The sequence below is a fragment of the Syzygium oleosum genome, unplaced genomic scaffold (assembly GCF_021117445.2).
Source record: "Syzygium oleosum isolate NSW1041296 unplaced genomic scaffold, Sole_v2.1 Sole_v2.07, whole genome shotgun sequence".
Lineage (NCBI taxonomy): Eukaryota > Viridiplantae > Streptophyta > Magnoliopsida > Myrtales > Myrtaceae > Syzygium > Syzygium oleosum.
This window is the reverse complement of record NW_026607491.1, coordinates 6,714,249-6,739,979: the sequence shown is the minus strand read 5'-3', so window position 1 is coordinate 6,739,979 and position 25,731 is coordinate 6,714,249. Positions and strand designations below refer to the sequence as shown.

The window sequence follows — 25,731 nt, the reverse complement described above, 5'->3', positions numbered from 1 at the left end:
TGAAATAAATTATACGTGAATCTACATCAGGGTCTTGAAAAAAAGAAGTCGCGGGGCGAGAATGGAAAATTTTAGATTAAACAGAAAATCGAAAAGTAAATCTAAACATGAGAGTTTTAAATATGAAACTGCAGAATTAGTTGAGTTAGATATATAACAAGTATTGATGGATTACGCTGTCATTAGTTAATTTCAAAATACCTTTCTTTTTCCTTTTTTTTTTCACCTTCTCTCCAGCTGTCGCTGTCCTTGGAATTGGACCGGACCTCCTCGGCCGCGGTGAAATGTCAAACTCGTTTCTCCGCGGGCCGCGCTGGTCACGTGACGAGCACACGTCATCCATCGCGTCACGCTTTGGCGGGCGCCCCGCTGCGTGTCGTGTTGTTCGCAGATTTGCACATTTGGCTCAGCAGCCAAAAAATAAAGAATTAAAAAAAAAAATTAAAATGATTTTTCTTTCCTGTTTTTTTCGGCTAGAAAGGAGTTTGTGAAGCCGAGGGGAAGGGGAACTTTGGGATATGCCCTTTCTGATTCGTTCCATGTGCTTGAGTAACACTAACCAGGACGCTACAACCTCTTCTCTTTTTTTTTTTTAATTAACAATTTTATTTAGGATGGGCCGCCTACATAATCTTTGTCGAGTAAGGCGGTCGTTCATTTCCTGCGTAGTTATTTTCGATAACAAGCATGTGCTTTTAGATGATATTGAGAGGATGAGATTTCAATTGGCATTTCGAGCAAGCAAATGAACATGTTTATTTGAACATGATGGAGTTATAATCGAAAGGAAAAATGGTGGCTGAAATACGAGACTTTAATTTTTCATTTTGAAATTGCTGAATTTTGGAGTAGACGATGGGCAACGCGATTATCTCTTTTGAATGAGCGATGAACCGGCTTGAATTGCATTCTCCATCGTTGAATAGCCTCACAATTTTTTTGTTCTTTGAAAAAAAAAAAAAAAAGAGGAGGAGCATGCTATGAGAATGTCCCAAATAGCTGGCCAAGGGATTTAAAAAAAAGTCCTAAAGATATTTGTTTAATCCTAGGATCAACCTAGAATGGATTTATGAGCAATTTCAAAGGGGAAACGTCCACTTATTCGAAGTTTGACGATAGACTTCAGACCGGATAACCCTAGATAAAACATTTGACAACCTTCTTGTGCACGAGAGATGTGATAAAACTCTTCCCAAGAGACGATTACAAATGCGGTGATTGTCGTTGTTAAAGTATTTAAATACAAATTCACACCTTAATCAAACCGTTTTTAGAATATTCGGTAGGGGTCTTATAAAATTTTACACCGTATCAGAGCAAAGTCAGGTCTAGCCTAGGGGCGAGAGAGAGATTGCGTGTTAAAGTACTTAAATGTTAGATCACTTTTATATCTAACGGCTTAAAATTTTTAAAATAATTGGCAGTAAATAATATCGCCTCATTTGCCATGATCACCTTTCGACTATAGACCTTTTTCTTCCTTTTCTCAGAGTTATTTATTTGAGTTTTCAATATTATTCCATTTACTCCCCGGGGTCTACCACACGTCTCTTGTCCCGTATATTTCGCCGCGCAAAGAACATGTATAAAAGATACAAAAGTTTTCTCTTATGGTTTCTGGTTGTATACCCCCCCGTGGCCAAACACTATCATACTCGCCGGAAATCAACGATGGCATACTCCGACTATCAAAGGCAAATAGCGTGACGTCCTGACTCAGTCCACGAAGGCCGAACGCCCTTGAAATGAGTATGACGAGTAATCATACAATATGGCGATCATTTTGGGTGCATGGTCGATTATGAATTGCTGAACACGACCTCTTTTATTTGATGCGGAACTTGGGATGTCATGATTAGTCTTGTCGAAGATGGAAGCCGCATGGAGGTCATTGTTTCATCATGCAATGGTAAATATTCATCATTTGGCACCATTATTCAAAACGGAAGTTTTTCTTATTCACATTGCAGTTGGGTAAGTCAAATAAAAAATAATTAGACTCCGTTTATCTGGCGGAAAATGAATGATTTGGAAAATACATTCCCAAAAGTAATTGCTTGTATCGCTTGAAATAATTTGTTCATGAAAAATACTTTCATTGTTGAAAATATTTATGTCTAAACATTTCCGTGGACGTTAAAAATATTTTTCATTCATTCGTTCATTTTTATAAAAAAATATAAGTGATTATCTTTAGAAAAGTATTTTTCAAATCATTCATTTTTCACGATGCGTTATTGGATTAGTGGCAATCTCATATGCCACGCCTTCATGCTTGCAAGCTTGAAAATGATGAACTCTCTTGTCGCTATCGTTTATCATCCCATTCAAACGTCCGACGTGGGCTACCCAACCATGAGCACAGCAAACATGCGAAGACTTCCTCTTCCCTTGCTGTTTGGTTCGGGACATTTGGGCTGATCGACTTTGCAAATGGGCCTCAATTCATTTTTTTGGTCGTGGCCTCAATTCATTGTGCCTCCCATTATAGGTCAATGGGCCCATAGCGAGCCCAATCAATAGTCTCTCTTTTCGACTGACCAAATAAAAAATGAGAAGCGTGCATACACAGTGCTACGTAGGATGGGATTCATAGCACGGGGCAACACTAGTTGGTCAGTCACACTACGCCGTTACTGCCGCATGATGTGTCCGCTACATAAAATACTTTCTTCGTTTGGATATCTTAAGATGAGAATTATCTTATTGGTAAAGTAGTAATCGCGTTGCATGACACGTGATTAGGGAAGAAAGCATAATCTAGATGAGTGACGTTTAAAATGAAAATTAAGGATTTATCTAATAAAGTCGATTCACAAGATACGGTGAGGAGCGAGCTTCCGGCTGTTAGGTAAAAGTGTTTACACCTTTTCTTCCCGAAGTATTCTTTACTTCGCTTTTTAGGGAGACGACGGCACTCGCAAATAAAGATTCAACCACGTTTATTAAAATATAATAAAATTCGGTTTATAAAATGAATATGTCGAGTGACGTGGCGGATAGCTAGAGATATAATATGGCAATTCTGTAAATAAGTGAGAATGTACTCGTCATGTTTCTAGAAATCTCTTGGTACGGCCTGGCGCGCAAAACGTCCACGTACGGAAGCTGCTAACCAACCGTCAAAGCGGCAGGATCAAACACCAAAACGACATCCACCACCATCACCACCACCACCGCCACCACCACCGGCCCCAGAAGATAAAGCTCCTTTCCCTCGCTGGATAAGAATCAGAAGAGAGAGAGAGAGAGAGAGAGAGAGAGAGAGCTTGAGGGCGGGTTTTAATGGCGCGAAGCTTGGTTCATTTGAAGAGCTGCTGCGCCCTGGAGACCCAGCCCTGTCGCGTCCGTCTCCCCGACAAGGCCCGCAGCGCTCGCGTCCTCGTCCTCGGCGGCACCGGCCGGGTCGGCGGCTCCACCGCCCTCGCCCTCTCCAATCTCTCCCCCGATCTCCACATCGTCGTCGGCGGTCGCAACAGGTAAATAACACAGTGCTCTCGTTTCTCGGTTTCTTCCAGTTCACGCGATCGATTCGCCGCCATCGACCGCGACCAGTGATTTTTGGATGTTTGGAGCGGTTTCGAGCTCTCGGTTGCGTAGTCGGAACGAGTAGGAAGTAGGTGAAAATGGCCGCGACTATGTCGTGGACGAACAGCTTCTTCGTGGAGTTCGTCTCCGTTTAGTCTCTCCGATATATTTGGGATGAGTTAAAAACTCGAGGCGTAGTCGACAATGGAGAGAGAAATAGTTCGCTCTCGCGAGCATGACGTTGTTAAGAGTTGCTACACTTGATCGAGTGACAGGTCTGATGACGGATGCCAGTCTGATTGACCAGAGTGAACTACGCCTTTGTCTCGATTTTGGAGCGTAACAAATAAACGTCCTCACGTAACGCAGACATTTCTGTATCAGGATCATGAAGATTTGTGTATAGATTTTACATTCCTCTCCTTGATCATGTACCGGTTCTTGCTTCCGGTTTAGATGTCAATTAGGTGGTAATTGTGTAATTATGTTTTGCATTGTGATGAAGGGAAAAAGGCGATTCAATGGTGGCTACATTAGGAAAGAACTCTGCGTTTGCTCAAGTCAATATCGACGATGTGGTGTCCTTGGAAAGAGCTTTGGATGGTAAAGTAGATCTCTTTTACATTCTTAGGACTAGCACAGTGGATGCTGTTTATATGCTGATAAAACTATTGTCGATCTACTGATTTTTCTTTAAAATCTGTGGTAATGCTGTGTAAAGGATAATGTGAGGAACTTGAAAGCTTTTCTAGGCGACAAAACTTTCAGGATGTCTAGGAAGCAAGAACCTTCATCGTGCCCCTCCTCCCTTTCCAGTGGATGAGGAAAAAAAAAAAAGAAGTACAATGTATAATTTGTGAGAGGGAATCAGGCCTTATTGGATCATGCTTCAGTTATTTCAGCAACGATTTCAGTTATTTCTTGCATCTCACCTCCATCATCACGTCATTGCAGATGTAGATCTTGTGGTTCATGCAGCAGGACCCTTTCAACAGGTTCAGAATTGCAATGTGCTTGAGGCAGCTATAGCAACCAAGGTGAGAAAAGGTAATCGATATGTTTGGGCTTCCTTGTTGTTTGACATTGATTGATGTATTTTCCCCAGAGCAAATTAGATATGATGTGATTACGAAGAATTTTCACGTTCTTTTGCGTCTATGGGCTTTCTTTGCAGACTGCATATGTTGATGTTTGCGATGATACTCACTATTCATTGCTTGCGAAGTCGTTCAATGACAAAGCGGCTGCTGCAAATATTCCGGCCATCACAACTGGTGGAATTTACCCAGGAGTGAGCAATGGTGCTATGACCAACTCTTATGATTGCTTTCTTTTAGCTGGTTCACAGTGCGTGCACTTTATGTTAAGTTAGCATTTGAACCTATCAATTGAAGGGGAATACGAAAGGAATTTGAATCGTATGATTTGAAATTGAGGTTAACGAGTTCAACTGGAGAGACAACAGTTGTGAAAATGATAAGTTTTGTCATCAGCTCTTTTACATTTATTGGAGCCAAATGCTGATTTAATTCCACCTTATGACAGTTATGGCAGCCGAGCTTGTCCGTGCAGCCAAAGATGAGAGCAAGGGCGAGCCTGAGAAATTGAGGTGAGAATCTTCTGAATAGTTTACCCTAAATTCGAGGTAAATCATTTTGGAGGCCCTTGAGGATGGGCTATTTCTCAGGATTTAGTTAAAGACTGTGAATTAGGTGTATTGGTTTTATTTATTTATTTTTTTCTGGTTGTACTGAGAATCGATTAAATTTATCCTCATCAGAGATAAACAATACTTTCCATATCCTCGATATTTCAAGGCTGTTAACTTGTAAAGGGTTGGAGGACAAAGAGGATATGGTGGTAATATACTTTGTTTGGCCAAAGGGGGATAGCTTTATTTGACACCTGTCCAGCATCAACGTGAATTAGAATAAACTTAAAAAATTCTCACTGTGGATTTGGATAAGTACACATAAGCTCTTTCGAGTTGCTTTCTCTTGTCAGCCTATAAACATTTTAGATTTCCTCAAATTCTGATCCGGTCCATATTCTTACTAAAGCGGAAAGATCACTACAGTTCAAGGCATACCCTTCTGATGTGGCAATGCCATCTTATATAGACTTGCTGGCAATTTCTTAGCTAGCTATCCTGCATATACTATTTTCGTGCCTCGTCATCTTTCTAAATTTCTTCCTTTTTCTCTCCTGTTTCACTCTCTCTGTTCTCTACTCGGACTTCACTCATCAGCCATGGGCTTTCTTGCTTCTTCTGTATTTGCACTAGCCTCTGTCACTTTCTATTCACTTCCCCAGGCCCATGGTATATCTCTTCTTCATCCTTTAATTTTGGGAAAAGTGCCAAAAAAGTCCTAAACCTTTTGCATTAGTGCCAATTTAGTCCTAAACCTTTTTTTGGTGCCAATTCAGTCCTAAACCTTTTGCATTGGTGCCAATTTAGTCCTAAACCTTTTTTTGGTGCCAATTAAGTCCTAAACCTTTTAAATTGGTGCCAATTCAGTCCTAAACCTTTTATTTTTGTGCCAATTTAGTCCTTCCGGCCAATTTAGACCGGAATTTGCCTACGTGGACGCCTGCCGGCCGGCGGCCGGTCACCGGCGCCGACGTGGCGCCGACGTGGACAACTTTAATATTTTTTAAATATTTTTTTGAATTTTTATTTTTTTTCCGTTTTTTTCCACTTTTTTTTCCACTTTTTTTTTTGGTTGTCTTCCTCCTTCCTCTGGCCGGTCGCCGGTCCGGCGACCGGCCAGAGGCCAGAGGCCGGCGAGCTCGACCTCGCCGGCCACTGGCGAGGGCGAGCCTCGCCTTGGTCGGGCGAGGCTCGAGCCCTCGCCGGAGGCCGCGGCGAGGGCGAGCCTCGCCTTGGTCGGGCGAGGCTCGAGCCCTCGCCCGACCAAGGCGAGGCTCGCCCTCGCCGCGGCCTCCGGCGAGGGCTCGAGCCTTGCCTTGGTCGGGCGAGGCTCGACCTCGCCGGATCTGGCGAGGTCGAGGCTCGACCTCGCCAGATCCGGCGAGGTCGGGCCTCGCCCGACCATGGCAAGGCTCGCCCTTGCCGCGGCCTCCGGCGAGGGCTCGAGCCTCGCCTTGGTCGGGCGAGGCTCGACCTCGCCAGATCCGGCGAGGTCGAGCCTCGCCCGACCATGGCGAGGCTAGCCCTCGCCGCGGCCTCCGGCGAGGGCTCGAGCCTTGCCTTGGTCGGGCGAGGCTCGACCTCGCCGGATCTGGCGAGGTCGACGCTCGACCTCGCCCGACCATGGCGAGGCTCGCCCTCGCCGCGGCCTCCGGCGAGGGCTCGAGCCTCGCCCGACCAAGGCGAGGCTCGCCCTCGCCAGTGGCCGGCGAGGTCGAGCTCGCCGGCCTCTGGCCTCTGGCCGGTCGCCGGACCGGCGACCGGCCAGAGGAAGGAGGAAGACAACCAAAAAAAAAAGTGGAAAAAAAAAAGGAAAAAAAATAAAAATTCAAAAAAATATTTAAAAAATATTAAAGTTGTCCACGTCGGCGCCGGTGACCGGCCGCCGGCCGGCAGGCGTCCACGTAGGCAAATTCCGGTCTAAATTAGCCGGAAGGACTAAATTGGCACAAAAATAAAAGGTTTAGGACTGAATTGGCATCAATTTAAAAGGTTTAGGACTTAATTGGCACCAAAAAAAGGTTTAGGACTAAATTGGCACCAATGCAAAAGGTTTAGGACTGAATTGGCACCAAAAAAAGGTTTAGGACTAAATTGGCACTAATGCAAAAGGTTTAGGACTTTTTTGGCACTTTTCCCCTTTAATTTTTCCTCCCATTTGAGCAGTGCATTTTGGGTTTTAAAAATTCTATTTTGCCAACCCTTTGTCAATTAAATTCCATAGATTTCAGGTTCTCTTACAATATTAAGTTATTTTCCCTTCGCTGGACATTCCAATGTAATGTTAGCCGCCTAATTGTCATAGTTGTAACACTCTTCAAAGTACGATATTGATCACGAGATTTTGTTAAACTGCTGAGGAAAGAAATATTATTTCATAATAGTACTATCTTCTATCTTTCATTTTTCAGGTGCATTGCATGTTAGATTTTAGCATGCCGTAGTATTATGCCTTTGCGAGCCATCTGGTGCCTCAGTTTAGGCCAATGAGCACCTTAGTTGCATACATTACTGTAGCTGCTTTAGTTGTTCATGAGTATTATCAATGAGTTTACAGTGCCTACAGAAGGCACTTTATTAACTCACATGAATTGGCATTCTAATTCGCCATTGCTCGAGTTCTCCATTTGTTCTCTTTTCCTCATATTTTCTGTTTCCCCCTTTATTTCTCCTTCTCTTAATTTCTTCCTTTTATATGCATGAGCCTGGTTTTCCTTTGTCTCATGTAAGACCGTTCTTTAGTTTGTTTGGACACATAAACGGTTCCTCTGAACATATGCACTTACAATGATCTAGTTGTCTGTTTCAGTCCTGAATATCATCTTCTAGTTTGAAAACTGTAGAACCTTACACATACCTAAGTTCCATTTTACCATGTCGGTGCTCCTTGAATCGTAGTATATTTACTATCACTAAAATAATCAATGTGCTTTTGCTCCTTACCTAGGGCGTCCCATTCTCTCTCTGTTTTCTGTCATTCTCGTATTCCTTGTGGATGGTTAGTCATGTCTCTTTTTTGCTATCTATTGTTGCTATATTTGATACTGGCTAATCAGATCATCAGAGCATTCTTCTACAAATCATATTTCCTTTTTGGTCACAGCACATGTCCATTTAAATTGACAAAATTGCTCTTTGAAGTGGTAACAGAAGACTCTTTGCTCTTTATTAAACCTAGTAATAAACTTACACGATGATTTGTTGTCAGATTCTATTACTACACTGCAGGTACTGGTGGTGCTGGTCCAACAATTTTAGCAACTAGTTTTTTACTTCTAGGAGAAGAGGTAGTTGCCTATCTTAAAGGTTAGTGACTTTTTTTATCTGAAATGTAGAATCTATATGTATGTGATGCTCAAATATGACAATGGGCCCTTACCAAAAAAAAAAATATGACAATGGGCTTTTCCTACCTTTGACCAGGAGAAGAGATCAAACTAAAGCCATATAGTGGAGGTCTAAACATCGATTTTGGAAAGGGCATTGGAAAGAGGGATGTTTTCCTGCTGTAAGTTCCGGAAAAACTCTTGTATTGGCAGATCAACCCTTCTAATGGGAAGATGTCAATTTCTTGGTCCAATTTAGATATCGGGTGTGATTTCTCCCCTGCACTCAACTTGCATGGCTACATTCAACACTGGATACTTGGTACTGCTGCCATAAGTTTTACATGCTATAGAAGCAATCTCACCAAGATTAAACTCTTCTATAGGAACTTGCCAGAGGTGAGAAGTGCTCATGAAATCCTCAGAGTGCCTACTGTCAGTGCTCGGTTCGGAACTGCCCCATTTTTCTGGAACTGGGGGATGTCAGCAATGACAAATCTTCTACCTCCTGTAAGCTTCAACCCTAGACCATTTCAATGTTTCATGGCCGCGTAGATAGCCTGGACAATTGACTATGACCTCCTACAGGAATAGCAATTAATTTCCTATTTTAATTTCCGATTTTCCTTCGAATATTATCATTATAACAATAACAACGACGATGACGACAACAAGCCTCATCCATTGTCCCACTAAATGGGTCAACTATATGCATCCTATTATGCCATTATGCTTGACCCTCTATTAGATTCTCAAGACCTTGCTTTCACGCAATTTTGTACAGGATTCATTTCATTAAGGATTCGACAAGAGAAAGAAAGAGTGCCAGCTGTTGATTAACTGACACACCCCTCCCCTCATTCTTTATGTGGACTTAGGACTAGCGGTGTAAGATAATCCTACTTAGGTGGAATTGCGTACGATCCTTATCTGTGTAAATCATTCCAATGATTGAGTATAAAAGGTGATGGATATGAGACAAGAAATGCTAGTGGTAGGGGTGGCATGGGTCATAGACACGTTTTGTAGCTCATTTATAGGTGAGTCTCGGAAGTTGATGATTTGATTCTTTTTTTGTTAGTGACCAATACTTATTACTTCTCCTCATACCAGTAGTACTAGAAGAATAGTCTGGTACTGATACATAATACTTGAACAAACTATACAGGAATACCTTAGAGACAGAAGCAAAGTACAGGAATTGGTTCAACTATTTGATCCCGTAGTTCGTGCAATTGATGGGATAGCAGGAGAGCGTGTTTCAATGAGGGTGAGATTTACTGAGTAATTTCTGCTTATGTGATATAATCTCTCTGCATTCCGTCTTTTTGATGGAGAGGATCCTGTGATATGTGAACCACCTATATCCCAATTGAATATTGCATATAGCTAAGTTTTTATTTTCAATTCGTTTCCATCGGTCTTTCGGTAGGTCGATTTGGAGTGTTCTGATGGGCGTCATACAGTTGCTATATTCAGTCACAGGAGACTCTCAGTGTAAGAAATCTGTACATGAGTTAATGTTATCAGCCCTTTCAATTGTATAGACTTCCACATACATTTTCTGACTGCTCTTGTTTATATATTCACTTTTGACTGAGAGATCTTCATAGGATTTTTGTTCTGTTAAGATGTCATCTCCCCCGGAAGAATGCGGAAAACTTTAACTCATACAGATTTTCTTTTCTCTTTGGTTCCTTTTCAGGTCAGTTGGATATTCTATTGCAGCATTTGTTCTCGCTGTTCTGGAGGGAAGCTCACAACCCGGCGTGTGGTTCCCAGAAGAGGTGTGAACATTGTCGCGATGACTAGAAATCATCTCAAGGGTTCCTGTTTATAAACCTTATGCATATGGGTACATGCAGCCTGAAGGAATTGCTGTGGAGGCCAGGGAGATACTTCTGAAACGCGCATCTCAAGGAACTACCAACTTTGTGATGAACAAGTAACATCTGTTTCCACGAGCTACTTTGCAGTGCCGTCTGTCTCTCTTTGCTAACTTTTGCTTATCCTGTCCTTGATCAACAGGCCTCCCTGGATGGTGGAGACCGTGCCAAAAGAAGTTGGATTGGGAATTTATGTATGAGTACATTCTTGGTGATGGAGAGATTCGGCCAATCATACCAAGTTGGCTCTCTTGAGCGCTGCAAAAATTGTCCTTATAGTTGCCACTTCTGTCCCGTTTTCTTGGCAAGACTCGGGTAACTAACTTGTCTACGACAATCTTATTGAGATTTTTTTTTCCCGAATGTCATGTTTGTTATTAATCACGACTCAAGCTATTGATGCGATTCCGCAGGTTCGAGCATCAGATATCATTTTCCCCCTTTGTTCTTACTGGATTGGAGATACTATTCTTACTGGATTTGAGATATTAAGACTGTGAATGATAACCATTCTGTTTCTATTTTTCTGTTCCAGAAACAAGTTTGGAACATAAATTCGTTTGGTAAAGCAATTTCATTTTTCAATTTTTGAAACAAATTTTGATTTGAGGAATAAGTTTGGAATAGAAATGAGAAGTAAAAATTTTATACTTTTTTATTTGTGAAACAAAAATGAGAAATTCTTCTCATCGCTCGCCCTCACTATTAACCGGTTGCCCATCCATTGCTTATAGCCGCCCACTTGCCAGCTGCTGTCTCCCGCCGTTCGCCGTCTCTCGCCCCGTCGCCAGCCGCCGTTTGCTGGTCACCGTCTCCCGCTGTTGACTGCCCGTTGCCACCCATTGTGGGCCGTCGCTCGCCGACCACTGTCTCCAGCTGTCGGCCGCCCTCCTCTCGCCGTCGCTCACTGTGGGTTGCCGCTCGTCGGCCACCGTGTCCCTGCGCTGGCTGCCCTCCTCCCGCTGCCGCGCTCCTCCCACCATCGCTCCTCTCCTACCGCCGGTCGTCGCCCGCCTCCAGCGACGCCGGCAGCCTCCAGCCGTTGTCCTCCACATTGGTCGAGTCGCTGTCCTCCGCCGCCTACCCCCACTATCCGTTGCTCGCCATTTGCTGCCACCGTCCGCCCTCCTCCCGCTGCCGCCCCCCTCCCGCCGCCGGCCGTCGCTCGCCTCCCGCCGCCGGCCGTCGCTCGCCTCCCGCTGTTGCCCGACGCTAGCCACCTCTAGCCGCCGTCCTCCGCACTGGGCATGTCGCTGTCCGCCTCCCCCCGCCGTTCGCTGCCCGCCATCCGCCCATCGTCCACTCGCCGATCACCAGAGAGGGAGAAATTTTGTGCCGTTATCAAACAAATTTCTGTTTTGGGGACATAGATTTAGTGTCGTTATCAAACGTGTTTTTTTGCTTAGCAGCTTAATCGGAAAGCGATGTTGACTTTACAATTCAACATAGAGCTGAGAAGATAGCACTTGAATCAATGAATGATTTCTTTCTCCAGAGTCTTCCTTTGAGTTAAGAGCGAATACGGTGCTAGTATTGCTCAATTTGTTTCATAAAAAATAAAATTTGCTGAAAATTATTTGGAATAAGTGCACTGAAAGTTTTAAAACTTTTCACGAAAATATAATCGAGTCCTAAAACTTTCAAAAAAGTGCAATCATGTCTTAAATCTTGTCATGAAAGTGCAATCGAATCTTAAAATTTGCAAATAGTGCGATCAACGGAAAGACTTGATTATATCAATTTGACAAGTTTTAGGACTTGATTGTACTTTTTGAAAGTTTTAGGATTTTCAATGTACTTATCCCAAATTATTTTCAAGGAAACTAAATGTTTAGCTGTACTTTGTAAATAGTATCCAAGTCATCTTGTAATGCCACGGTAAAACTATGGAGCACACGATTGAGAAAAAGTTACGAGAACAACCCCATATGCAATATTCAGACGTCGGGGTCCCAGGCCTGGCCTCGAAGGACCGAGGCCCGGATGTGAAGCCTAGAACCTGAGTACGCTGGTCAAACACAACAAGCAGATGAACATAATCTTATATTGGCATGCTACGTAGCTAACCCACAGGCAATCAGGCGCTAACTATTGGAAATCGACAATCTCCTTGTTCCCCACTAATGAATAAGGGATTTCCCCTCCACCACAAACCTTATGCAGAGATCAGTTTCAATAAGATAGAGCTCCCTCTTGAATAATCGATCAATGAATACAAATTGTTAAATATCAAATCACTTTCCAACCCCCCAAAAAAAAGGATGGCCTCGAAAACCGACTGTACACCAAAACCATCTTTCATCTGTGTGCATAACAAACAAACCCTTTTCTTTTCTTGAAAAAAAAAAAAAAAAGACAAACTTGCACTAGTATCTGGAAAGCATAGGCAAAAGCAAAACGAACCACGCTGCGGGATGAGAAAAACTTACTTTCTGTGATACGTAAAGAGGAAAAGAATATCAGCAGAACCATTTCCGTCAGTATCATTACCTTTTTGCCAGAGCTGAAGAAGAACTGTCGAGTCGAGTCAATGTCTTGCCTCTATAAATAACACTCCCCCTCTTCTGTACAGATTGTCAAGATATTTACTGTTAAAGGTCAGGAGTTAGTATTCGGACATTCATTCCAGTCCCCATGTTTCTTCCCTTACGTCCTCTCCTTTATCATCACGTTGTACAAACCAAGCTCCATCTCGTACTAAATGGGATCTACTTTTATTGGTTGCCTTTTTTTCCGGTTAAACTGCGTCCCCCTCTGCTAAGAGCAATCTCCATAGCTCCTCCTTTTAGACTGCAATTTTCAAATGGGTGGGTCTGTTCTGCCCGTATTCTACCGCCCAGAACCATATACACGCATTCCACTGAGCTCCAATTACAGAAGGGTAAAGGAAATTGTATCGCCTCTAGACCTCTGCACATCCTATGCTGTAGTAGGATCCTTAGGTGGTGAAGAACTGTGTGGGCCGTGCTTCTCTGTATTCGGAGTACCCCAGAACTACTACGCTCGTACTGCGCTCGACGATCAAGTGTATCTTGTCCAGCGATTAGACTCTGAGGCTCGAGCCTGGGAACTACCATAAGTTCCCCAAGCTTCCTTCCTTTGCTGCCTGCTGCTGCTTCTTTCGAATGGATGATTTTGGTCGTCTCTATGTGTCCTAGTTGTGTTGGCTCCATGGCGTTTCTTCTCCATGTTCCTCCTCTCTTCTTCAAGATCATACTGTAAACGCTGCGAACTCAGAAACTAAAAGTTAGTACTATTGGGTCTGACAATCAACAAGTTCCATGTTGAAATACAGAACACCGTCCATGACAAGGCAAGAAGAGAAATGATTCTGTTGGCACTGTAACTGCAAAGAAAAGGGTGCTAGAATAGAGTGCTTCCCAGCAAATATTATATAAAATAGCAGCACACACAGTAAAAACAGATAAAACTGCAGACAATTAGGACCTACCAGCCATCTCATTGAAGATGTTTGGAGCAACTTGTGTACGGTGTTCTTCTGTTTACCCAGGAGAGTCAGTTCTAATCGTTCATATATTGCAACCCATGTGGGCGTAACATTCAACTGGAAGGATTCTCCATATGAACTATAAAGTGTGTGAAGTAAGGTAGGGGGATAGTAAATCCATTTAACTTGGGCAGATCACAGAAAATGCAGACCTACATCCAGATAACCCTTCTTTGAAACACATTTTGGTAGTGTTCCTCAGTGGAAAATCTAATGTTACTACGACTCAAACTATCCTGAACAAATACATTAACAAAAAGAAGACTAATGATTGAAGATCCTCAGAAAGGTACTAAAACTAAGCGGCCTGAGACATTGGTTGCCTCTTTGGAGGATTCCTGTGCTCTAGCATCTGCTAAACCCTATTACAAGTTATAAGAAAGCAAAATATCTGATAAGTTGCGCAAATCAGAGCATCGAAAAGTGCTTGACAAATGTCACGAACCGTATCTGTCTGTCATATGGAGAAAACGATGTAAACACTGACGAACAAACTTGATTTACAAGCACCAGTAAATTATTTAGTAATAAGGAGCAAATGACCAGTGCTCACAGCTACACTGAGCTTTTTAATTATTAACCATAGAGTTCTCTGTGATGGAACAAGAGATATGCTTGTACTAGCGAATTCTATACAGACACAACAATGTGATCAGTTCCAAGACAAGGAAAGGGTGATGACAAATTCAGTGCTATTCCTGTGTTCTCAACGTGAACAATGTTACCTATATTCTTGACAACTGAATCTATGCAGAATATCTATGTTAACCAACTTGAGCATCCAGTACTAGGTACTAGTTTCCTGTCTCTCTCTCAAAGTTGTTATGCAAACACTTATAATGTACATAAAATTGTGTCCAAATGCGATTCTTCTATTACTAACATTCTAGACTTTAGCATGTGTATTAATAGAAAATGCACATTGTGTACTGTATACTCTTTGAGTCACAGAAATTAAATTAATAACAGAGCAAAAAGAAACTCCACTATGTAAAGCTTTGGGCAGAAGGCTGCTGGCTTGTGTCTGACTAACCAAAAATGGAATTAAAAAGTACTACCAGCAAGGTTATAGATTTAATGTACATATACAACTATGCTTTTAACATAGACGGATAACAACAAATAGCATTTCCCATGGTCATGAAAACAGAGCAAGAAGACCGATGTAGATAAATAAGAACAAATAGTATTTCCTATGATCATGAAAACAGAGCACAAAGACAGATGTTTAATACCTTGGTTGGTTCCGAAAGTATAGCATGTGCTTCTCCAATCATTTTAAAAAGTCTGTCAGCATCCTTCCGGACTTCTTCTGCTATTCCCTTCCAAAGTTTATCATCTCCATTGTCAACTTTTGCCAAAAATTGACTAGCCTACATCAATTGCAAAAAACGGTAATATATAGTTGATAACATCACAGCAATCATCGAAGTAAGAAATTACAGACCTTGTCAGGGTGATGTTTAAGTGCTGCTTTACGATACGCCTTCCTTATATCTGGTAGTGACGCTAATGGTTCTACTCCTCTGCCGTGAAGATTTTCAAGTGAGTCACTCAAAAAGATAATGGCAATAAATTCTTCAATGTGAATTCTAAACTTGAGTCACAAAATTAATAGGATTCATTAAGGATGGGATGAGTCTCTTGAAAATTAGTACCTACAACAGTTGGTTTTGAGCACGAGGATTACACATACTACTATCAAGATTCTTAGGAAGTAAGATAGTAAATCAAACATGAGGCTTTTAATTCCACTGCTCTAAAAGTCTAAGCTGTAAAATGAAGGTGTGGTTTACTATTTAAATATTCCGACACTTCCCCTCAAGTGTAGGATGAGATTTGGCCTAATACTAAAGGATGGAAATATACAAATTGGGAGGAAAATAAAGAGCCTAAAAATATTTGAACTCAGGATTTCCTGTTTTGATACCATGCAAAATTTGGCAAGACCAACTATTAGATGAAGAAATGGTTTAATGATTATATATTCTGACAACTAATATACTTTCCAAAAGACCAATAAAAGTAGGATAAGCAATGCATTAAATAACTTCACTCGAGGAACCTGGATTACATTGCATGATATTCCCTCAAATAAGAAAAGGAGATAAAGACATTGGCAATTTGCTTAGGCAAAGATAAGAGGAAGACCAACTAAAGAAAGTGGACGAGGAAGAAATGATTCCTTATGGAGACAACACGGAAAGTTCACGCACAAACTTTCTATTCCAAGAAGGAAATGTACCATCCCAGAACATAAAATAAAAGCTGTAAGAGAAAGGAGGCAATTCTCCATCTTAACAGCTCAAGTACCAAAATTCCAGGTTTTGCTAGACGAGCCAAATAAAATAGAGCACGTAGCTTGCAGTAGCACGAGGCATAGGCAAGATCAATCATCAAACAGTACAAACATGTATAGCCCGATGAGAAAACAAAAACTTACAGAATTAGGTATATATCCAAGGGAATATCCTTTTTCGCTGCTTCTTCCACTTCACTAAGCCGTAGGCTCGTTTGTTTTAGTTCATTCACAGAACTGAGAGATCTATCATAAACTCCAGCTTGATTCGTCTTCTCCTCTACTTGCTTTGTGAGAATAGAAACAAGTCTCTGGAGGTCTGCCGCTGCTTGTCCATAATCTCTTATCATTTCAAATAAAGTGGCTCGCCTAGATATTGCCTGTATTCAAAGGTAGAAAATGTAAAAAAGAAAAAGAAAACAGAAACAATCAAATTTGAAGTACCTCATTATCGGAATTTTCATGGAAGCAAAATGATTTGTGCATCAAGAACGGTTTATAATTAGCTAGTCTTCACTGGCAGATTGGACAGTAGCATGGAACATGAATTGCACGCATATATGGGTGCACTCTCACACAAACATATGGAGAGTGAGAGAGAGAGAGAGAGAGAGAGAGAGATCGCGTAGTAAACCTTCAGATAGTTTCCATCGAGGGCTATGGCAAGGCTGCAATCAGCAATAGCATCGGTAATTTGGCCCAAAGCTTTGTATGTGGCAGCACGATTGCAAAAACAAATAGCTGCAAAAGGACGTGACTCCACATTGCATGACATGGCAGCAGTGTAATGTTCAACTGCTTCTGCATGCTTTCCAGCTTGAAATGCCTCGTTACCTGCTGCCTATGAACACAAAAACCACATAACAATCCATTATCCAAAGACTACACAAGCAATGTCTTCCGACCATAAAGCAATGCAAAGTTTCAGTTGATTCAAGAAAATTAACTAATTATAGACAACCATCCATGAGTCAAACAATGTCCCTCAATTTACACTTTAGAAATATGGACCTCCACTTTTTAGATGATGCAAAAGAGAATTTGAAAGGTTGTAAACTACCAGTCGTATATTAACAATCCCTACCAGATACTCCTAAAAGATCTTCCATTAAGTGCTTCTAAGTGGTTGCTGACAGTAGTGTTGAACTTTATTGTCAAAACTTTTTCCCTAGAAAGAAAAAGAAAACATGTTCTAGTGGCTTTCATTAACATATAGGTGTCAGAAGATTTTGAGTTTATTATTATTTTCGTTAACTAAAATAAATAACAGTTTTGTCGTAGCAGTAAAAGTCTAATCAAAATTTTACCACGTGAGTTCTGTCAAATTTTTGAAAAAAAAAGGGATCTTTATTAAGATAATGCTTTGGCAAACATTTTGCTGAACAAAATCATCTTCGGCGTTCTTGAAACTAAAAAATCTCGAAGCATGCCAAATATGTAAAGACAACCATATAATTGCGCGCACGCAGTGCCTTGGCATGGTTTCATTCCAAGAAATTTCTCAAGTGTTACATGATTTGTAAGTCAAAGCATTCTCTCTTCAGAATGCATCTAATTCTATTTTCTTTCATTAGTTAAGCTGCTTTTTAGTTGAACCAAGATATTTCTCAAGTCTTACATCATACGAAAGTCAAAGCATTTTCTTTTAAGTATGCATCTAGTTCTATTTTCGTTCATTACTTAAGCTGCCTTTTTGTTGAACATATCTAAGACTTTGATTCTATCTCTGGAAATAGGGGAACTAGGATAATCATGAAAGATAGGATCTGTTTAGCAAATCGTTTTAGGACACCCAATGCAATCTCTCTCCCTCCTCCCTCTCCCCTCCCTCTTTAGGACAACCCAATGCAATCTCTCGTTAAGCCACCTTTTTGTTGAACAAATCTAAGACTTCAATTCTATCTCTGGAAATAGGGCAACCAGGATAATCATGAAGGATAGGATCTGTTTGCAAATCATTTTAGGACAACCCAATGAAATCTCCCTCCCTCCCTCCCTCCCTCCCTAACAGGGTAACAAGTTGAGTTTGTGCTTCATAACTCGATACCTTTAGTCCAACCGATGTTAGATATTATGTCAAGATGTACATTTAGTAGCACATAAATGGACCAGGTACGAGATTGGGGTACCTTGAGACGTAGAAGTTCACGTGCAGTCCCAACCTGGGGAATTACCGACGCCAAACTGGAGTTTTGATTCCTGCATTAAAAGATCAAACTTCTAAGCTCAAAACTGCTGTCCATTTACAATTTCAAGCCAAAAGGAAGAGAAATTAAGGTAAGGGAGGAATCTGCATCACCCAATCTATACCTATTCATAGCTGATACCAATTCTTCTTGCCTCTCCAGTGAGGCAAGGCCCTCATCAAGCCTTCCTAATTGGAAGTATGACTTGAACATGAGGCGGCATCGCCAAATTCTGAAATATAACCTATTTGAATACTCAAGACCATCCAGATCAGCAAGCTGGTCATTTATATCTAAAGAATTCTTTTCAGCTGAATCAAGGGTCTGCTCACACAATTGAATCACTTCCTCATATCTCCGCAACTGCCACATGCAGAAAACACACCCACAGGAAATAAAATGTAATTGCCATTTTTTGCACTACATTAATTTAGAAAATCAAAGTAGCTGGTTCAGACCATAAAAAGTGCTTCGGCCTTCATTTCAAGTAGTTTTTCTGAATATGAGCTTATAAGCAAAGCCTCTGCAATAACTTCAACAGCAGCTTCAACATCCCTGGATGTTCTTGTTAGTAAGAGCACGGCTGCATGGTTCATGCATTCAGAAACTTTCTGCCACCAAAAAACAGACTAATCAAACAAAAGAGGAATATTCGGCATCAAACTGCAGGTTTTGAATGTTGACCGAAGATAAAGGAGAATACTGAGCACCGCCAATCATAGACAACTGACAACAGAAATATGAGTATAGGAAACATGAAAGCACAGAGCCCAAAGCCCAAAGTCTATTACAGGCAGGGCCTCAAATGGGCCCAAATCAACCGTGATCGGGGCCAGGAGCGGGCCATGCTCAAGAGAGTCTTTCTCGGCTATCATAATCCAAAATGCTGTTAAAATTGCTCCAAATAATGACTACTCTAGACTATTATGAGTCAGTAACAAAGTCGTCATGCCACTGATACAATAATCTTCAAAAGTGATCCTAATAAGGACTACTCTCTAGACTATCACATTAGGAGTCAGTAACAGAGTCACCTGCCAGACAACATTAATAATATATTGGAGATCAAATTCAGAGTACATATACATTTCCATGCATATATAATTGGAAAGTCTTGCAAAAACAATTACTGCATCAGTACAAAATGAAGCACCCATCCTTATTCTTTTAATAAGATTTGCGGTGACTTGGATAAGAAATTAGGCTTCTTAAATCTGAATCGGACAAAAAATTACAATGTCATACCTGTGCCTTTTGCAAGCCTTCAGAAGCTTCTACAGCAATTTTTCGATCTGCACACACCTCGTTTCCTACTTGCAGGCATTTCTTGTAATATCTCAATGCATCATCAACTTCCCCAAGGGCAAGGTAGCAACTTCAAAGAGAAAATGCATGAATTAGGGAACATGACATTCAAGTAAATACTAAGAAAAGGTTAGCCATAGCTGTTCATCATTTAAATCGAGGGAATGGTTTAAAACTCCTTAGGACTAGAAAAGATAACATAGCATAAAGGTAGATAGCACTATGAAGCTCACCTCAGCAGTTAAGAATGTGTCCAAAACCTAGAATCTTGTGATAAGTACACAAACTGTAATTGAAGATAAAATGCGGGATGAAAATCCTTAAACGTACACATGTTGCGCCAAGTATGGTGTTCTAGCAGAAGAGCTTAAAGACTTTTGTTAACTTTAGGACCCAACCAGCTACAACCAAGAATAAGAATGCCGGCTATATCCTCCAAAATTACAATTTTTTTCACTGTATGATGATAAAAAACAAGTCTTACTTTGCAGCTCTAACTTGCACCCTGAAGAAGTTAGGGTCGATTTCAATGGCCCTCAAGCAATCTCCTGTTGCATCTCTCATCCTGCCAAAAGCCATACGGGTAGCTGCACGGTTGCTGTGGCACAACATGAGAGCCCTTAAGCAGCTTCTTGACATCTCATCTCTTGAAACGCAATTTATTCCATGTGTGTAATAATCCTCAGCCTTACCCGCATCCCCACTTGCATAAGCTTGATTTCCCCTAACATTCATCAAATTAAATAGAAAACTTAGTAAAAGAGATGGAATTACACAAACAAACTAAAATCTAGCTCGCAGTATATGAAGTATGAACATTAGGTGATGAATAAGTGTATTGACCTCAAACGCCATTTCTCACATGCTTCCTGCGTGATGGTTGGGGCAGAAGTAGATGTTGATACAAGCTTGCCATCCAGCCCTTTATCCATCTCATAATCTTTTCCAACTTTGTATTGAGAAGAAATCAGATTAACTTTCTCTGGCTGAGGGGAAAGAGGTGAAGAGATGGCTGAAGATGGAAAAGGCTGAAAGGGGGATGAAGCATAAGGAATTTCGAGAGTTGAACTCAAATTATGGGAACCGTGAACAGGTTTCACCAAAGATTTCTTTTTATGTTTATGTTTGGGCACTGAAAATTGTCCATGAGAAGCTGAGGAGGTAGTAAAAGTAAAGTTAGAGTCCCCCATTTCTTGTACATGTGAAGCTAAACCATGTTCTTTCCTCCTTTCATCATCACTTCTCTCGATCTTCGAACTGCGACAGGCTCCAGTTCTATCAGATGAAGTAACAGCATCATCATCCCTGACCAATTCTATATCATCAGCAGCAGATTTAAAGCTTTCAGTTTCAGCCCCAGATGCAGACTCCTCAACTGGGCCTTCAATGTTGACACTTTTGTCCAACCCATGCTTAGGAGCATCCTCTGTTGCTTCTCTGCTTAGCTCATAATCATTTATATCCATATGCTGTGTTGCAAAAAGGAGGCTTTCGTCTATAGCGTTGTTAAAAAAAGTGGAGTGAGGAGCATCCGAGGCATCAGCATTGTCCAGACTGTAAGACTCATTTGACGTAACTGAAGTATCTCTTGACCATGGATTTTCTGCTAATGTTTCTTGATATGGAGATACATCCATCGGTGAAAAAGGCTCAGAGGCCTCCGGCTTTTCTAGAGATATGCTTTCCATTGACATAAAAGATTGCATAAGCCGGGGCTGGACATGGGCGGACTGCCTCATTTTTCCCTTTTTCTTCTTCATTTTTGAGCTATCAAATGCCTCTCTCTTTGCAGTAAACTCAATTTTTTCAGTGAAGCCAGAAGCCAGGTCCACTTTTTCAATAGGCGTCTTAAATTCCATAAATGATGGGCCAGTATCATCCTGTTTGCTCTCAGAAGAAACATTAATGTTTCTCTCATCTCTATTAGAAACATTCTTCCCTCCTTTTATAGGCATGCTACTGGATGGGAATTCATACGATGATGTAGCAGTGCCACTTACTCCTATATCATTGCTAGGTCGGTTCAAAGGAACTTGACTGCCAAATGCATGCTTGGCTTCCATTCCAGAATGAAAGCTGAATTCTCTAGAAACTGGCTCAGCAGTAGAATCGTTCATTTTGCTACCAATATTCAGTTTCTCATCGATCTCATTCACTAGTACAGTTTCTGTCATCCCACGGGTACGACCACTGGCACTTGTGCTCCCTCCAAATACAAAATCGGTTTTCTTGGTATTTAATTCGTAATCATTCTCTCCAGTACTGTTATCCATGGCTGCAGGATCCCTTAAGTTGAGATTCATCATCTGATCAGGGAGAGCAGCTGCTGAATTTCCAGCACACACACCATCATATTCCTTCCTACTTCCACGAGTAGATTCATTTAACTTATCAGCTTTGTCAACAACCCCATTGCTGTCCGGTCGATTAGCTTCTCTGATATTCAGTTTCTTCTTCAACTGATCCAGGAGCTCGGCTTCCACATTTTTCCCATCAAAACCATACGTGCCTGCATCGACCCCTACACCAACCTTAACCTGTTCGTTCGTACTTAAATTAGACTCAAAACTCCCGGGTCGCCCGGAAGGCTTGTCATCTGAAACTTGGACATTCAGCTTCCTCATTTCTTCTGGCAATGCAGAAGCTACTGATTCATCAAAGCTAGAGCTCTTATTGTTGCCACTCTTTGATTCAAACCTCGAGCTTGAATTCGCATCAGAAACACCATCTCGAGCAGTCACAGACGCATTCCCACTCCCCATTCTCAAGTTCTCCATTTCCACGACAACTCCTGTCCCCAAGCCCCCGCCCGAATCACTCCTATTCGCGCTAAACACATACTCACTCGCCGGAGGATCATTGGCCGCATTCGGAAACGAGCCAGGCACGGAATCACGCGGATTGAACAGGAACGGATTCGCTCCGGGATCAGCTCTGCTCTCCTGGTTCAAGTTCAGGCGATTAATACTTCTCCTCTTGGAGATTCTCGCCTTGGCGAAGACCAACCCCGATCCTGAAGCCGAAGGCGCGCTGAAGTAGAAATTGGAGCCGATGTCGGCCGAGCTCGGATATCCAGAACCGCCGCCGTCCTCCAGCTTCGACGAGTTCATGTTCGTTTTCGATATCTACAGGCCCGAAAAAAAGAGGAAAGTCGCAGGGAACCGAACCGCTAGCCCTAGGGATCCTCCGGAGGGCGTCGGGGCTCCGCCGGCGAGTCAGCCACGCCGGCGACGCGGCGTCGCGGTCGGGGCCATCGGCGAGGGTGGTCGCGGCGTGGGGCGGCGGCGGGGGGCGGCGGAGGAGGCGATCCAATGGCGAGGGGGAAGGGGCGAGAGGGAGGCGGATCGGCGAGAGAGAAAGGGATGATGATGAGCGAGCGAACGAGCGAGCGAGCGAGCGAGGCGGAGATGATGGCGTTTCTTTTTCTTCGTTTTCGGTTCGGTTGATGAATGAGGGAGAAAGAAAGAGAAATAATTATTATTTTTTTGTTTTCAATGTTTATTTTTATTTTCTTTGTTTTATATATTACCAATTTGCGATATTCCTTTTTTTTTTAATTTTTTTTGGTCTATACAGGCAAAAAGAAAAATACTTGAAGTGAGATTTGGCTTAATTTAGGAAATGGGCTGGCCAAAAGAACTATTTTAGAAAACGAATTCTAATTATTGTACTTCGGGAAAATATCTAATTTATCATGAGATTGTACGAGAAAATAATTAGCTATGCAAACCCTTTTTAAATTATCGCTTTAAAGGATTATGATTCACGACAGAGCCAAATTATACCGAGAGAGAGAGAGAATTTTTTTTTATTTTCTTTCGTTTTATATATTCCCGATTTGCGATATTCCTTTTCGTGAGATTTTTTTTTTAAATTTTATTTTTATATACAGGCGAAAAAAAGCACTCGAAGTGAGATTTAACTTGATTTAGGAAATGGGTTGGCCAAAAGAACTATTTTAGAAAATGAATTATAATTATCGTACGACGGAAAAAGATCTAATTTATCGATAAAACGAATAGCTATGCAAACTCTTTTAAATTATCACTTTGACATTATGATTCACGATCGAGCCAAATTATTTTTGGGCGAGCATACTTTTCATCTGGTCGAGTTTTGAGATACAGTCTGGTTCAAAATAAAATAACACAAAAGGGAAATTATTGGGGGGATGCGTGCAGCTTGGGGTTAAGGTCATGTATGAATTATTCAGTGAGCCAAATAGCAAGTTTTGGTCATTGCAAGACAAGAATGGCCCAACGTGTAGTCATAATCTCTTTTGTCGGTTTCCCGTCGAAAACTCAACTCGATTTCAAATCATTGTTGGAACAATAATGCCCGGATGATTCGAGCATGAAGGAGAAATGAATAAATCTCATTTGATAAAAAAAATTGGGCCAAAGTCAGCTTCGAGAACAGCTCAAAACATGTAATGAAACAAGGTGGGGGGAAAAAGAAAAAGGATAATTGACTTTTTCATCTCATTTTGGTACGTAGAGAAATTTATCGAATTATATGATAATTATGTCAAGAATTTTAAAGAATTTTTAATTGTTTTCGTAGCTTTATAATAAAGGCATTTTTACGTTACTGTTTCGTATCGTGCATGGATTTTCTTGAAATCTTTGGAGAGATGTTCGAAAATGAAATTGAAATTCACCACCAGATTTAGTTTATTTTATAAAGAGGCGGAAAAATTGCACATTATTCATTTAGTAAAAATATACGGTTTTGAACTCAGATATGATACTCCGGTGTTTGACTTTTTCTTTATCAATCTTTTAAAAGTGTATTTTCGGCGATATGTAAATTTCGTTTACAAATTAGAAAAGAAAAAACCATATTACCACATCCAATTCGTACATGTAGCTATAGTATTCACAGTTAATCACGTGTGTGCAAAAAAAGAAACAAAAAAAAAAGAGAGAAGATTTTGCCATGTATTTAGAGAAAGAGGGTCTCAAAGAATTCAAAATACTAAGGAGGAGAGAGTTTCTTTTGTTAGATTGGAGACATTTCGTCCATCTTTTGAAATTGTCAATTTTCATCTTTGCTCATTAAACTAGACGATTAGCAGGAGCAGTGCTAAATAAGCATGACAGTTCTTTCTACAACATGAGCATTTTGCCATGACAATCATTTTAAATAATTAAGGATTAGGGGTGATTATCGGGTTGGCCCGAGTCTAGTCGGGCCATAAGATCGGCCCTAAATTTTTGGCCATGCCCGCCTAAAGACATCTTCGGGACCTTTTGGCTCGGGCAGGGCTTTGATGAGCTTTCGGGCAGTCAAGCCCACGATCAGATCTACGAAATATGTATTTGCCTTTTAGGTAGTAGATGGATAAGAAGAACACGTAAAGTTTCGATTTTTAAAATACCACCTCTATATCAGGTCCTAATCACGTGATTTCATATACTTTCATATACTTTTCAAGACGAAGAACGATAAATACCATTTCTTATCCCATGCCCACGTATGAACTTCAAATTTCATTATACATGACTGAATCTAGATTAGCATTATATTGGAGAAAAACAGAACCAGCTCCTGGATATTGATCCAGGTATGAACTACAAGAGCTTTGCAAGAGACTGAAAAATGATGGATTCTGCAGACTATATAGACTTAGAAACAGGAACAAATCTGGGAATTTAGTTCAGTTTCTCACTGCTTTTTCTTTCAGCAACGAGGGTGGTGTATTCTTCCCTCAGCTTCTCATAATTGTCACTCAAGGCCTTGAGGGCTTCAACCTTCTCATTCGGGACTTCGCTCTTCCTCTGCTCCAGACGAAGCTTCACCGCCTCGATTTCCCTCTTCAGCTCTTGAATCCTCACCATTTTCTCTCCATGCTGTCTCTGCAACTTCTGTAGCTCTGTCTCCTTCCCCCCTGCAAAATTTCAATTGTTTTTTCAATCGCATTGTGAGTTTAACCATCAAGCCAAATCCAACCCATCATCCTGAACAACGTCATTGTGCTAAAACTAGCAAAAGAAAGACATATTTGCCAACTTAGTCACCTGGCAAAGCATGTGAACTCCC

The 25,731-nt window shown here is 41.4% G+C and overlaps 2 protein-coding genes across 5 annotated transcripts; one reads left to right on the top strand and one right to left on the bottom strand.

Annotated features, from left to right (window-relative positions):
• The first annotated feature begins 3,188 nt into the window (after positions 1–3,188).
• Positions 3,189–10,842, top strand: LOC115677350 (uncharacterized). Of its 3 annotated transcripts, XR_004005267.2 has the most exons (14): positions 3,194–3,479; positions 4,034–4,131; positions 4,483–4,565; positions 4,703–4,829; positions 5,074–5,137; positions 8,388–8,485; positions 8,603–8,687; positions 8,892–9,015; positions 9,674–9,775; positions 9,938–10,002; positions 10,211–10,292; positions 10,371–10,450; positions 10,534–10,706; positions 10,805–10,842. XR_004005267.2 is itself a non-coding variant. In XM_030600506.2 (13 exons), the coding sequence occupies exons 1-13, from the start codon at positions 3,286–3,288 to the stop codon at positions 10,589–10,591; spliced, it is 1,260 nt and encodes a 419-aa protein (XP_030456366.1). In that variant the 5' UTR covers positions 3,194–3,285; the 3' UTR covers positions 10,592–10,775. The 3 variants fall into 3 exon arrangements, 2 of the variants coding, with proteins under 2 accessions (XP_056169420.1, XP_030456366.1); XM_030600506.2 differs by lacking the exon at positions 10,805–10,842 and having other exon boundaries at positions 10,534–10,775; XM_056313445.1 differs by lacking the exons at positions 9,674–9,775; positions 10,805–10,842 and having other exon boundaries at positions 3,189–3,479; positions 10,534–10,775.
• A 1,717-nt stretch (positions 10,843–12,559) lies between these two features.
• On the bottom strand, positions 12,560–23,141 carry LOC115674954 (uncharacterized). Of its 2 annotated transcripts, XR_008816954.1 has the most exons (12): positions 20,533–23,141; positions 20,174–20,413; positions 19,630–19,759; positions 18,843–18,995; positions 18,509–18,747; positions 18,328–18,397; positions 16,833–17,039; positions 16,343–16,578; positions 15,347–15,425; positions 15,135–15,272; positions 12,821–13,616; positions 12,560–12,725 (listed from the first exon to the last, which is right to left on the bottom strand). XR_008816954.1 is itself a non-coding variant. In XM_030597486.2 (11 exons), exons 1-11 carry the CDS (start codon positions 22,797–22,799, stop codon positions 13,413–13,415), a joined length of 3,963 nt encoding a protein of 1,320 aa, XP_030453346.1. In that variant the 5' UTR covers positions 22,800–23,141; the 3' UTR covers positions 12,560–13,412. The 2 variants fall into 2 exon arrangements, 1 of the variants encoding a protein (XP_030453346.1); XM_030597486.2 differs by having other exon boundaries at positions 12,560–13,616.
• Positions 23,142–25,731: the final 2,590 nt, after the last annotated feature.

Bases quoted from the DNA above. Each gene is read 5' to 3' on its own strand.
- LOC115677350 (XM_030600506.2), top strand. From the start codon at position 3,286: ATGGCGCGAAGCTTGGTTCATTTGAAGAGCTGCTGCGCCCTGGAGACC. The intron at 3,480-4,033 runs GTAAATAACACA...ATTGTGATGAAG, and splicing joins GTCGTCGGCGGTCGCAACAG to GGAAAAAGGCGATTCAATGG. The intron at 4,132-4,482 runs GTAAAGTAGATC...ACGTCATTGCAG, and splicing joins CTTGGAAAGAGCTTTGGATG to ATGTAGATCTTGTGGTTCAT.
- LOC115674954 (XM_030597486.2), bottom strand. From the start codon at position 22,799: ATGAACTCGTCGAAGCTGGAGGACGGCGGCGGTTCTGGATATCCGAGC. The intron at 20,414-20,532 runs GTCAATACACTT...GATGAATGTTAG, and splicing joins TGTGAGAAATGGCGTTTGAG to GGGAAATCAAGCTTATGCAA. The intron at 13,617-15,134 runs GTATTAAACATC...CTGAGTTCGCAG, and splicing joins TACTTTCGGAACCAACCAAG to CGTTTACAGTATGATCTTGA.